We start from the raw sequence: 14,366 nt of genomic DNA, 5'->3' as shown, positions 1-14,366 counted from the left end.
TCATTTTCTATAAGGAAAAAAAAATTCGTTATTTTGATCATCATGCGGAAAGGAACCTTATCTTTAAAATTTAATTGAATAGACAATTACAAATCTTTTAATATTCTTTCTGAGTACGGCGAAGATTAATTTTTCTCAACCTAGTTATTTATAATCTGGGTGCCTCCCTTGCCCCTCTATTATCTGACTGTACTAAATTAAAGTTTAAAATGAAAAAAAAATCCACAACAATTAGGATTTTTGGCATGAATAAAGCTAAATAGAAAAACTAATTAAAAATGACTTCTCCTTCATATTGTCCCAATCACAGTCTGACACGTACTCACCCAACTCGTTCATTTCCTCCAACCGAGCCGCCACGGTTGACGGACAAGCAAGTGGCGCGGCTGACGAGTAAGTGGCGCGGCGTAACGCGTCAGCGCATACGTTCTGCAAGGGCACTTTGAATCTCTTTATCTCGCCTCCCATTTGTTTTTTTGGTGAAAACGGAGTTTCATATAGCTATATCTCGCCGCCTTTGAAAGGCTGGAGTTTGCTGCTTCCGTTGGTTAGAGAAAACGTAGCACTGCCAAGGTGCTTTGGTGGTACCCCCGGAGCCAGAAGCGGAGACGAAGAAAGAGAGAGATGGCGCTGGCTGGACTTTACCGGCGAACCCTCCCCTCCCCTCCGGCGATCGATTTCGCATCCCTCGATGGGAAGGTGATAACACCAACCGCCTCCAATCTCTTCTTTTATCTCTGTTATTTTCTTTCCGTCAATCTCTGTTCTATTTCTAGTAGGGTTTCTGGATCTGTTTCGGATGGGCTATTCTAGGAATTGACGGCAATGTTGTCGATCAATCAGCTCATTGCGTTGGAAGCGCATGGAACAGAAGAAGAATGGACCTGTTGTTTAATTAATGATGCGTAAAAGTTATGAGTTATATGCTTTAGCCTTTGTGATTTTAGCATTTGGTTCTTGTTTAGTCGTGTATGATAGATTGATATTAGCATATTGCTTCTCTCTCTCTCTCTCTCTCTCTCTCTAAACCTCACTATCAAATTTTACAGCAACTCTTCGCAGAGGCACTTCAGAGTGGAAATGTGGGTGGATTCTTCAAGCTAATTTCTTACTTCCAAACACAATCTGAGCCCGCATATTGTGGATTAGCCAGTCTCGCTATGGTCTTGAATGCCCTTGCAATCGATCCAGGAAGGAAGTGGAAAGGTAGCGCCAAGTTTCTGCAACCCTTCAATTAAAAAAATAGAAATTCAACCATGCAATTTAGTTTGCTGTAAGTTTGAACGGAGCTTGTTTCTCTCATTTCTAGATTTCAATGAACTTATGATTGATGGTATATAATGTAGTTTGCCCTTAAACAGGAATAGGATTAGATGCTGATTTCAAAGTGCAAAGAAGAGCATTTGAGGACAAGGATGTTCACATGGTTACAATGAAGTAGAGAAAACCAAAAGTATGACTTGCCTTGTTTATCTTAGATTTGTCATACAGACTATAATAACCCAGGACCTCATCCAAAATGGCTAGCCGGAAGGTATTATTTGGGTTCCTTAATCCTGTATAAGTATCCAAGATCTACCCAACGAATAACCGATGTGGGACTAAATACACACCTGCACGGATCTTCACATATTCCCCCCATTCAAGCTCTGACGTCCTCGTCAGGCTAAGGGTTCATATCTATTCAAATCTAATCACAAACACTACGATTGGCCCGTGGTCAGCCCCAATGGATCCGTGCTGTAGTGTCCCCTAGTCCACATAGGTTATGGGCCGGGTCCGCTCTAATACTATTTGTAACAACCCAGGACCTCACCCAAAATGGCTAGCCGAAAGGTATTATTTGAGTTTCTTAATCCTGTATAAGTACCCAAGATCTACCCAACGAATAACCGATGTGGGACTAAACGCACGCCCACACGGGTCCTCACAGTTTCTTCATCGAGATCTTTAATATTTATCAGAAATCTTCCATCATAACCATGTAAGCCTCTAAAATTCAAATTCTTCAGGCAAATCTAGATTTTATCAGCAACCTCAACAATATTAACAAAAATCCTAGTTCAACTTATAAATTCAAACTTTGAATTGAAGTTTGTTATACATCACGTAGTATCCGATTGAGATCTATTTTTTTTGGATCCAAATACGACAATTAAAATTATTAATGATTATTCCAAGATGAATACTTTACAATCTCCAATGAAATCAATTCTTCAATAAGAAAATAGACTTACTTGCAATACACCCTGCACATTTTTCTTCTACATGCTAGTTTCATTCCTAATCCACATATAGGTTCAAACCTCAAAGAATATTTCAATCAAGCACTGTAAAAAGGTTTCATAGCCCAAATCTTAAACAACTTCATATAAATGGATCTCAATTTGCCTCTAAACAATATTATCTTCAAAATTAAGCAATATCATAGTATACCTCTATATCATTTTTTTTTGAGTTTACGAGTTCCCTTAAATAATAAATAATCACAATGCATGATAATATTCCATGGCCAATCCTTTTGCACTTAATTTAGATCCAAATCTAACTAATTATAACTTGATTCATAGATTGCCCAACCTTCCATAATGTATCAAACCTCATAAGTAAATTCAATCATAATTTCCTAGTAACCTTCTCATACATAAGTCTTAATAGAAGCCCTAATCATAATTTGACCGGCCTAGTCCCAAGTTTCGGCCTCACGTGCATCGCACGTGAGGCAGCGGGATGAAGGGATTCATCCCGAAGAAGGAGCCCTTGTTTAGGGCTTCTTCTCCTTCTCATTTGAAGCCACCCGAGGTAGAGCCGCCATGCCGAGTCCCCTTCCGATTGGGCGACCTTCTTCCTCGCTTGCCGCCGAGAAAAAAAAAAGAGAGGAAGAGCCGATAAAGCAGCGGCTTGGGTGGTCCTTTTTCCTCCACTGCCGTCGGAGAGGAAGAGAGCCGCCGGAGAGAAAGAAAGCCGCCGGGGTTGAGGTAAGAGTTCTCAGCCTTCACCTCTTTGTCATACCATTTAATGAAAAAAAAAACAAGAAAAAAGAAGAAGATGAAAGAAAGAAAGAAAGAAGAAGAGAGGGAAGAGGGGACTTACCCGTGTGCGGCCGCGAGCGTCGCCGACGCTGCTGGTCCTCGCTGCGGGCTCTTCCTCTTTTGAGCTCTCTCTCTCCTTCATGGGAAGAAGTGAGGGTCGGTCACTGTCCTCCCGAGAAGGCCGGCCACCACGAGCCGCGGGCACCGCCGGCCTCAAGCCGCCCCCCCCCCCCCCCCCCAAGCCTCGGCAATTCGGCATGGGGTCGCACCTCCCCCTCCATGGTCACGGGAGAAGAGGGGAAGGGGAGAAGAAAAAAAGAGAGAGAGAGAGGAGAGGAAGCTTCGGGAGAAGAAAGGGGGAGGGTTGAGAAGAATATGAGAAGAAGAAGGGGAGAGCTGAGAGAAGAGAAGGTGAATCGGGAAAGAAGAAGAAGAAAAAAAAAGGAAAAGAAGAAAGGAAGAAGCGGGGAAAGGAGAAGAAACAAAGAAGAGAAAAGAAGAAAGGAGTTGGGAGGAGAAAGAAAAAAAAAGAAAGAAGAAAGAAAGAGGGGAAGGAAGAGAGGAGTCGGGAGAAGAAGAGAAGATTCTGGAAAAGAAGAAAAGAAAAAAAAGAAAAGGAATGAAAAGAAAAGAAAAGAAAAGGAAAAGGAAAAAAGAAATATATATATATATATATATATAAAGGGAAGGGGTGGTTTACGGATATGAACCTGAACCCGGATTCGAATCCGAACTCGGGGTGCTAGGCACATCTGCAGGGTTAGCCATGGGAGGATATTAAAATTTAAGTTTTTGTATACATATATTGCGATGAATTTTAAAAGAAGAATATGATTTTTGGATGTTAGGTTTTGCGAGGGATTTGCCGAATTAATTGAATCTGTTGTGAATCGCATTCGCAAGGTAAGTGATGTAACCTCTTGTCTAGATTTATCGGCAAACTATATATATATTTTACGAATCGAATTATTCGTGATTTCGAATTTGATGCATGGATTATATGTGTATTTTTAGAATATTGTATGACTCAGATTGCTTCTGATTTGAATTGTATTTAATTACTCTGATATTGTACCTTTTGGCTTAGAACATTGAACATAATGTAAGAAAAGATAATGACTTGAAATAGATTCAGACTTGCAGTCGGGCTATGTTGAGGACCCTGCCAATGGAGACTAATACATTGGTACCGCAAGAAGAATAGTCGGTGATATGATCCTGCCATAGGGAACATGTGGTCATAGTTCCTGGCTGTTGAGTCGAATCTGATAAATTAAAAGAAATTAAGATATGAACGATATTTGGTTTTGACACTGTATGTTTTTATAACTGAAATATGAAATAGGGAACTAAATGAATTTCGACCTGGCTATGTTGAGGAACCCACCAATGGGGGCAGATACGTTGGCAATTGACTATCCTGAAGGACTCACCGCAAGAAGATTAGTCGGTGTTAATGATCCTGCCTCAGGGAACATGTGGTCATAGTCCAGGATCGATAAGATGAATTGAATATGTGAAAGAATCTCGAAACCGTAAAAAGAATCTTAAAATTTAAGAAATATTTGACTTGTAGCTTGAAACTGCATATATATTTATTTTCTATATATTATTGCTTGATTATCTAGTTAGAGTGTCCATTACTTACTGGGCTGTTTAGCTCATTATACAATTTTTTGTTGTTTTACAGATTTCGAAAACTAGTCTATTGGGGTTCCAAAGTGGGAGAGCGACTAGAAGGATTGTGACACAAGTTATCTTAGATTAGAGTTATTTAAGTTGATCTGTTATCTTGGACATTTATTATGATTGCTGGATATTGCAAGGTTTTTTGTTATTTTAAGAACTAGGTTTCTGCATGTTGGTAAATTATTGTCCCGCTGCGTATTTAGAACTGTGAGACTTTATGACTTGAGTCAGTTGATGGAATAAAATTGCATTTATTCAGTTAAATTATTTTAGATTTATACAATTGTGATGTTTAGTTAAGATGCCTTGCATGCTCGTGGGGAGAGTGTGGTGGTTGGCGCAACCCCTGGCTCGCGATCTCGGGCCGGGGACGTGACACAGACAATGAAGAGATAAATGGGCATAGTTAATAAAATTAAGCAACTTAAATGGAGAGAAGAGGATCGGGTGTTTGGTGATGAATACATGCCTTTGCGGCTTGTGGGAGCATCAGTTTCAAATTGGCATGGCAATAAAGAAATGTTGCACAGATTAAAGTTTTCATGATATAGTGGGCCTTGGCAAACAAGATGAATGTGGAAAATATTAATAAGATAGATTTGTGGGACAACTAGGAAAGAGTAAACAAGCTATGAGCTTTTCTTACAACTAGTATAAGAGTTTCTCTAGTCAAGAAACAATTGTAAGAGTTGCACAGGTTGTAGAGAAGAAGATACCAACTGAAAAATATCCATGCTCCATTGGTTATTGACTTCATATCTTTTTTCTCTTTGGATCATATTATGAAATAAAAGAAATTATGTACTTCAAGAATTCTGTTTCTTTTAAGTTTTGATTTTGCAATAGTACTAAACTAGGTTACTTTTGCTGTTTTTGTTTTTCAGGCCCTTGGAGATGGTTTGACGAATCCATGTTGGATTGTTGTGAACCTTTGGAGAAAATCAAAGCTGAAGGTACCACATTTGGACAAGTTATTTGTTTAGCCCAGTGTGCCGGAGCCAAAGTTGAAGCATTTCGTACAGCTCAAAGCACCATCAATGACTTTCGCAACCATGTCATAAAATGTACTAACTCTGAAGACTGTCATCTAATCACGTCCTATCATAGGAAGATTTTCAAGCAGGTTTCTCTCTGATTCTTCTAATATATATTTCCTTTAATGACAGTAATATTGATTCAGTTCATCCTTTTTCTTTGGTCAGTTGACTATGAATACAATTTTGGTCCACATTTGTAGTGTTATGCCTAAATTTTCAAGATGCGATATTAAACTTCTATTGATTGTTTATAATTCACGTACTACAAAATGATACATCTCCTTAACAGGGTCAATTGGAGGTAGGTTTTCAACTCATAAGTTAAAGAACATGGTGGTATTTGCACCATGATTCTGGTTGGCATATGGTCAGTGTCATATTCAATGAAACCATGCTCAGATGATGCTGTCTGCTGATGTGTACTCTGAAACAATTGTTATTTCAACTATATTATTCAATAAAGATTGAAAAGTGACAATTATTATCTCCATTAGTATTGGAATTGATCTTTTACCAGGCTTATTAATAATTATGCTTAACTGAAATACTGGTGCTTTTGTTCTTGCAAGTCTTAATTCTAGCTTTTTCTGTAATCTTTAGATTTATAATACCAGTTGAACATTTTTGGTTAAGTGAGGTCCCGCTTGATCATTGGTAATCATTTTCTGGTTTCTCTGCCAACATGACTGTCGATTGTTCTAGTGGTTTAAGGTTTCAGCTTTGTTGGACAAAGGCCATGTGAGAATTCTTTTTCTTGGTTTTGTTCTTGTAAAGGTAGAACTTACCTTTTTTTCTACCTTGAGAAAAACAGTAAACTCAAAAATTTAATCGACTAATAATTTATGAGTTGAAACCAACTTCCTGAACTTGTAGTTACTCAATTTAGTTATTGGTTTGGTATAAGCAAGAGTCAAGGGAAAGCAAATTTTTTATTTCTTCAGCTTTCCCTAGCAAGACCATATGCATTGCTATGATATCAGAGTGGGGATTGGTTTATTTGAATTGCTTTGCTCTTTGCCTAAAGATGTAGCCTTGAACCACATCAGATTATTTGAATGATGCTAGAACAGCATTTTTGTTTGAATTGATACTTTAGGGGAAGTGTAACATATGCATCCTTTATGTTCCACACAGGCATGACATATATATGTACAGATACATATACATCCCATACACGTCCTATAAGAATGCTACCAACTGTACAAGAGGAGTATGTACAATTTAATACACCAATCCCCATTTTTTCATGCTCAAATCATGATGGATGATGTGCAGCAGGGCTCGCCATCTTAGCATCAGATCCCGTATCGTAGTTTTCTGTTACTATGTTTGTACACTTTGTATGGAGGCTTGTTCAGCATATTGACACTTGGTACATCTCCTGTACCATGTACCGGTTTGATATCGGTACGGCACAGTACGGCCAGTGCACAATGGTATCGATTGGTATGGCAAACCATTATACAAAGTGTCTCAAGAGGGATAAGAAGTACAAAGTAATTTATGATTTTGTAAAGAAGTTCGACAAAGTATATTGGAGAAGAAATAGTGGAAGAATCCCAACATGTTTCTAGTAGGTCATTAAGCACTGATCAATTGCAATGTACTTGTTATACTTGTGATAAACCAAGTTGCTAGCTATTAAGAAAACACTCTCTTTGTCATTACAGTGAAAGAGGGTTTAGAGCATCAGAAATATTCTCATATTAACAATACAATGCTACAGCTAAACTATCCTTGCTTCCATGTAAACAAGAATTAAGTGTAGAATGCAGGTGTCGTGCTAGCCTGCCACTGGCATGCATGTGCCATGGCATGCTGTGCTAGTGCTTTCTATGGATTGTCATTCATGCACAATACTGGTTTTCCCCAGCTTCAGCTTGCTGGGGGCTGGTGTTACTCGCCATGCAAGTGTGCCATGCGCTGGACCAGCATAATAGCATGGGCTGACATAGTCCTTGTGCATAAATAAAGCATAATGCAGCACTCTACTCTAGTTTATGAGAAAGAGCGAAATCTGGCTTCTGTGTCTTTCGAGAGATGAGAGGGTCTTTGAGGGAGACATTTGGCAATTAAAGATGAACAATCTGTGACATCACTAGCGTAATTAACATGAGTATGCTTGAAACTAAAACCACAAAGTGGATGGGAGCAAAAAGACTTTAATGATGATACTGAAGATAGAAAAATTGCGACATATCCTAGTGTGTCAGTCCTGTTAGTGAATGTTGGGATGAGAAATATCAGATGTACAGTTCTTATATTAAGTCAACAATATCTGTTAGGAGATAGGGGCTTATAATCATTTATGTTAAGCCTCAAGAAGATCAATGATGGGTGCATAGGATGCTGTTTTGTCTGTTAGTTGAGCATGAGAAGTGATTCTTAAGGGGGCATTTGGTATGGAATGATGACCCTAAGATCAAAAGTGATGTGGGTTGAGGTGACGAGATCACGTTTGGTTGCATTTTATGGCAGTGATTCCAAATCGTCCTTACTCCTAAAATCACCGCCCAACCCAGTGATCTTAAACCCATCCTTGAGAATGGGTTTCCAAGATCATCCCAGGGTAGTGATCTTGGGCTCAAATTTGGAGACAAAATATCCCTTAATCTAGCAAAAAAAATTGGTATATCAACATACCATTAATATATTATATCAATATTATATATATTATATTATATTGATATTACATATGTAGTATTCATGATATATTATTTATATATATTATTAATCATATTATTATTATTATATTATTCAATTATATTTTTATAATTATAACAGAAATATATGATTGTACTTAATATTTATATTATGAAATTATTTAATATATTACTTCTATTTACCTTATTTTCCTCATCAAAATAAATATTATATTAAAATAATAATATAATGTATGTATAAATGAAAATATTAATTCTATAATTACAATTAATAGATTTTTATAGGATTAATAATTTGTTGTCAAAATTGTAATTGGTTCCAAACAATTCTACATATTAATTTTATGGGCCTGGTGCTAGCCATGCATGTGTGTTTTCCTATGAATTATTTTAGAATTCTGTTTAGTAGTTGCAAAATTTATGGAATATATCAGAGATTGTTTTGGTACTGTATAGTTATTGATCTTGGATTCCCATGGCATACCAAACAGGTTACTTATGAATAATCGGAGATCTTTAAGCACTGGAATATAATATGCTATATGTGGTGATCTTAGATCATCGAGGATTAGTACCCCGAGATGAGGATCATCAGTGATCTAAGATGATTGTAGTCATCCCATTTGGGTCACCAAATGCTGCCTAAAGTGTTTTATGCTTAGAAGACAGATGACTCGAGGATTAGGCTAATAAAGAAGGTCAAGATAAGTTATGTCAAAGTAATTTTGAAGATATGCCTTGATAGATTGAATGGGAAGAGACATTTTGAGTAATTATGGTGTTATATGTACAAAAGAGAATAACCAGGTTTAATGAAAAAGAGAGCAAACATATTATGGTCTTGGTCACTTTACATAAAGCCCGCTCTGATGGCTGCCTAAATGACTTTAACAGGCAATACTTGATATTCCTATTTGAGATCATATATAAATGAAGATGACAAACATGCTGTGGAATATATGGAAGGGCAGAGGATATGCCAGATAAACTTTCTTATTAGTCTTCCTGAAGGTCATTATAAAGAACTATTTTTCATGTCTACCTTTTGTGTTGCACAAAAATGAATTGGTGCAATTTCAATGAAGTAGTCATACAGTGGTCATTTCAGAAAAATTGATTTGAGGTTTATTTGTAATTATGCCTCCTGATTTAAGCCCTAGGCCTCCAATCAAGCTTTGTTTTGTTTGATCAAATCATCAAAATGAGTTTTGATTCCCAGATCCATTTGCTAGATACAGAATCTTTCCTGTGGCTTGATGGAGATGGTACCTTACCCAGATCTACAGGAAAGATGAGACATAAACTCCTTAACCATAGCCTCCTGCCATGAAGGAATTACATTAGCCTCTTAAAAAAGATATCAGAAGCAAAGCAGGCATGATAAAGTATATTTCACTCTAATTAAGATCTGGCATATGATGAATACATCTTCATCTTAGGTGCACTTAAAGTACTAGTTATAATGCATGTGCAAACTATAGTTAGATTTCTCAATTTGTCAATAAACTATAGTTAGATTTCTCAATTTGTCAATGAACTATAGTTAGATTTCTCCTTGAAAAATTAAACCATGTTAAACTTCTAGAAAAAGAGATTTTAAGGTTGTTGGACTCATGAAAAGGAGGAAACAATCTTTAATTTGAGATTTCCATTCTATAAATAATAAGAGTCTCACATCTTCCAAAATCCAAATTCATAGTGATTTGGTGATTGTAGTAAAACTTAAAAGCTCAACCAGACTAAGAATATATTATAGAAACAACTTAATGAGGATAGCAATTAATGCTTAATCCATGCTTAAAATCTTTTTCAAATTTATCCTAAATATAAAACCTTTAGCAGAGAAATCTAGCCAATTTTATGTAGTGTTAGAATTAGGACTATGGCTATATAAACATAAACAATATAATGATACAAAAAATATGCATAATATTGCTATTTAGTGCAATATAATAAATTAAAAATAGATTTGCTGTTTAGTGCAATATAATAAATTAAAATTAGGTTTTAAATTCTTTTGGCTACGGATTGCTATCATGTTACAATACTTATCATGTGTTGGTCATGAGAACTACATAAACCATAACGTACATCGTTTAAATCATCCCATCTAACTACATAATCATCTCAAGCATCAATCTTTTCACAAAATAAAAACCTCTAAGTTAATCTTGCTATTCAATTTTCTGCATATGGTGGCCCTTTGTGGGCTGGGATGTTTGGTCTCGATGAGCATCTCTCAGCCAGCTACTCAGTCCATGGAGGCAGAGATGGTGTAAAGTCCTGTGTAATGTACCTTTGTGGCCTATCTGATTATTTTATCTTATATATAAAAAAAATCTATTCTCAATTCTTTGCAACCTCAATAAATTATTAAGTTGAATGAGAAATAGGTAATAGTTAGGATTTTGATTGTAGGATTTTGACACCTGATCCATTCCATGATCCTTTCAGTGGACCATGGATGAATGTTGAAATAAAAAGCTGAATCCTTCTTATTTTTCTTCTCCCTGGACTGATATGCGTGTAGTTGTATGCCTTTGTTATTTCTATGCCATCTTACTCTATGTGAGATTTTTTGCTCTCAGAACATATGCATGAGAGATGCTTCTTGTAATTGATCTGAATGGGGCTGTATTTCAAATAGGACAAAGTTACAGTGTGTTGATCCTTCAACCAGGATTCCTGTGGTTTAATTGGTTTGATGGTGTTCATATGTTGGCTGATATCAATCCTTCCCAATATGGTTAACCAAGGCTGAAAGGAAACCATCCCATTGTGACTTTTAATTGTTGTACATTCCATATAATCAAGATTCAAGATTTTTAATTGGTGGGCATTGTGGAGTATTTAAAACATATAAGGGCATTGTGGAGAGGGTTATATTGAGCATAAGAAAGATTTCACATGAGACATTGGCACATTTATATAGTTTTTCGGGAAATAGGATGGTTGAAGTGGAACTTGTGTAGGATTTCTGTACCTCAAAGTATGAAGCATATGGTAAACATATAATGTGAAACCTAAAATCCAATGTGGAAATATCATCTCTAGTAAATGAAATGGTAATATATAGTCATACCGTCATAAAATCAAACCTATAACAGAACACTATGAGCATATCTTAAGGTCAATAACTTTTTAGTCCTCATAAAATAAATATAACTTTGAATTTCAAGCTTGTTGTTTTACATATTATATGCTTTTTTTACATGTCACTTATCTGTTGTAGTGTTCTCATAAAATGTTTATGCACTTAGTTTCCATGCATATGCCATGATTAAAGTTACTGCTTTAGCACTAAAAATAAACAGGGGGTGGCTATAACAATTATGTGTTGGAACACACTTAGTACATTTCTACTGATGATTCTTAATATTAGAAACTCCTACTTTTTTTCTTTTTACTTTTTCAAATTTTGTAATTTCGTGGGATAACTGGGTAATGGTAGTTTCATTTGGTCTCAGACAGGAAGTGGCCATTTTTCACCAATTGGTGCTTATCATGCTGGAAGTGATATGGTTCTCATTTTGGATGTGGCTCGTTTCAAATATCCTCCTCATTGGGTTCCAGTTTCACTTCTTTGGCAAGCTATGGATACGATTGATGCGGCAACTGGATATCGTAGGGGGTATGATTTCTTATGCACTTCTAGTTATATAGAACAAAATTTCATCTTTTATATTATGAAGTTCAATGGTCTGCTAGTGCCATCTCAAACAAGGGAAATCCTTTTCATTTGGTGGTAGTGTGGCAATATTTTTTATTCTTTTATTTGGCACAAAAATCACTTTTAAATTTACCTAAATCTGTCCAAGTAAACATACAGATCAGGCATATTATGGATTGATTCTAAAACATCAAATACATCAGAATCTACTGTTGACTCTTATTACGGTAATGCAAAACCTTGCAATTTTGCATCATAGTCTTTACCTGCATATGTGTGGAATAAAACAATTTCTCTGTGCAAATTGGTTAAAGAATATGATGATATTAGCCATAGTGATGATAATTTCTTATGCAATCATCTTCAAGTGTGTATTGCTTATGCCTGTCCAGTCTACTTTTTAATGATTTTGGTGTAACAAAGTTCTGAATCTTGCTTGCATGTATAGTTTATTATAGTTGAATGAAACAATTGCACTGTGTCCTTGCACCCTATTCCATTTTTTCTGGAAAGAGATCGTAGAGACCGTCTAGCTCCTCTCTGTGTTGTTTCTTGGCATAATATTCACACCTTGCTGGTGTTGGCACCCATAAGCAACAGAAGATATGCAGTCTTGCCTCAGTTACTGCAGAGATTTTCTAGAACTTTTTCTTTTAATTCTATATCCAAACTGTTTTGTTTGACTTATAATTATAGAGAAGCATATGTTTAGTTGCTTCTGAAAATAACACTGAAGATTTATGCTGCAATATTTTGAGAACCTCTTACACAAATCAGCTTTCAACATAACATTTTTGCGAAAGACAAATCTTATAAAAAGGAAAATATCAAAATCCAGCTAACATATATTCTGTTAGTGCATATATCAACATTTCATCCATCATAGTTGTCAGTCAATATGCTCAGGCTTTTATTTATACATCTAACCAGTAATACATAACTCTACATCATGGTGCCGAGGCTGCATTACTGTACATATCATGTAGTGTTGTGTGTTGGTCCGACACTTTAAATACAATATTGATCTTCATTAAAGATTACCGGTTCATGCTACTGATGATTTTTGGAGGCTTAAAGAGGGATCTCTTAGTAGAACATTTTGTTTGCCACTTCATTTGTTCTCTGTTCAGTGGTAATACAACTAATTGCTTAGGTTCAAATGCTCATAGGGTCATGGTCTAGGTACACCGTCTCGATATTGGGCCCGGTACCGGTGTCATCTTGTCATTATGTTGATATGCTCGGTATGGAGGCTAGTTCGGCGCATCGAGTGTCGGTACACCTCCCATTCTGTGCACCGGTACCGAACCGATATGGTACAGTACGCTCGGTGCTATATGGTTTGGTGCAATGTCGTACCATGGTCATGGCACTAAAACATTTCGTTTTTACATTAAATACACATTTAGACTTAGTTGCAGGGCATTTGCAACTTTGAGGTAGATAGAGGAAGAGGGGATTGGCCATAAAGAGTACTCACTGATGTCATGTTCAAAACAAATATACTTGTTAGTTGATTGCTAGTGTATATACCTATATGTTTATTGTTTTTGGGCCCCTTTGGTTGGGAGGAAATCGAAAAGCAGCACAAAAGTGTAGGACAGTGAAGTGGACTGTCATGGAACTGTAATGTATACCACTAAAGTAGTTTGTATGTGTGTATGAAAGTGTACTACTTTAGGTTTGCTCTATTTGTTTTGTAATTCATATGGTGTTGGACTGCAATTCCAATAGTTCCATTGTTTGTTTTGGAGAACTATTGGTATTTGGTTGCATCTTTGTGATAAGCTCACACCTTGTGTAGCCTAAGCATTACTGTTGCATCAAAACTATTCTTCATCAAGGCTATGGATAAGTATCAGCCAGCTACTGGTTTAGTATGGTATTGCTACATACTGTGCTGACTTGAGTCAAACTGGAATTAGGGGGAGGGAGGGAGAGAGGGGGAAAGGGAGAAGGTGAAAGGAGGGGGGGGGGGGGGGGGGGGGGGGGGGGGGGGGGGGCGTGGGAGATGAAGGAGGAAGGGAGGGACGACGGACCTCCAATGTCGATGTTGTCTCGGTGGCTCCATGTTCATCATTGTCGGCAGTGGCGATGAAACCCTAAGGGGTTGTGACTTGCCAGAGGTGAGGATGATCGTGAGAGAGGGGAGAGGGAAGATGGGGGAGGGAGAGGAGGATCGGGAGAGAGGTGAGGAAGAAGGATTGGGAGGAGTGGTGACTTGCTACTCAAGTTATAAACCACCGAACCACCAAAGTGCCTGGTTTGATCCAGA

General features: G+C 37.1%; 1 protein-coding gene across 7 annotated transcripts in view; it reads left to right on the top strand.

Moving 5' to 3' along the window:
• The first annotated feature begins 360 nt into the window (after positions 1-360).
• The window catches only part of LOC103723014 (glutathione gamma-glutamylcysteinyltransferase 1-like), a 30,891-nt gene continuing 16,885 nt past the window's right edge, over positions 361-14,366 (top strand). For 2 of the 7 annotated variants that reach the window (XM_026799938.4, XM_089928067.1), the window contains exons 1-4: positions 365-699; positions 1,050-1,206; positions 5,606-5,844; positions 11,889-12,052. In XM_026799938.4, the coding sequence (XP_026655739.2) occupies positions 625-699; positions 1,050-1,206; positions 5,606-5,844; positions 11,889-12,052 (635 nt within the window). In that variant the 5' untranslated portion in view covers positions 365-624. Of the gene's footprint in view, positions 700-776; positions 1,207-1,361; positions 2,979-3,880; positions 3,936-5,605; positions 5,845-11,888; positions 12,053-14,366 lie in introns of all 7 variants that reach the window. The other 5 variants (XM_088713794.2, XM_008813797.6, XM_088713792.2 and 2 more) reach the window with 5 other exon arrangements.

The sequence above is a fragment of the Phoenix dactylifera genome, chromosome 17 (assembly GCF_051530095.1).
Source record: "Phoenix dactylifera cultivar Ajwa chromosome 17, Ajwa_hap1_PhDact_Kaust_v1.1, whole genome shotgun sequence".
Taxonomy (NCBI): Eukaryota; Viridiplantae; Streptophyta; class Magnoliopsida; order Arecales; family Arecaceae; genus Phoenix; species Phoenix dactylifera.
The sequence above is the reverse complement of the archived record's forward strand: the minus strand, read 5'-3'. Positions and strand labels throughout refer to the sequence as shown.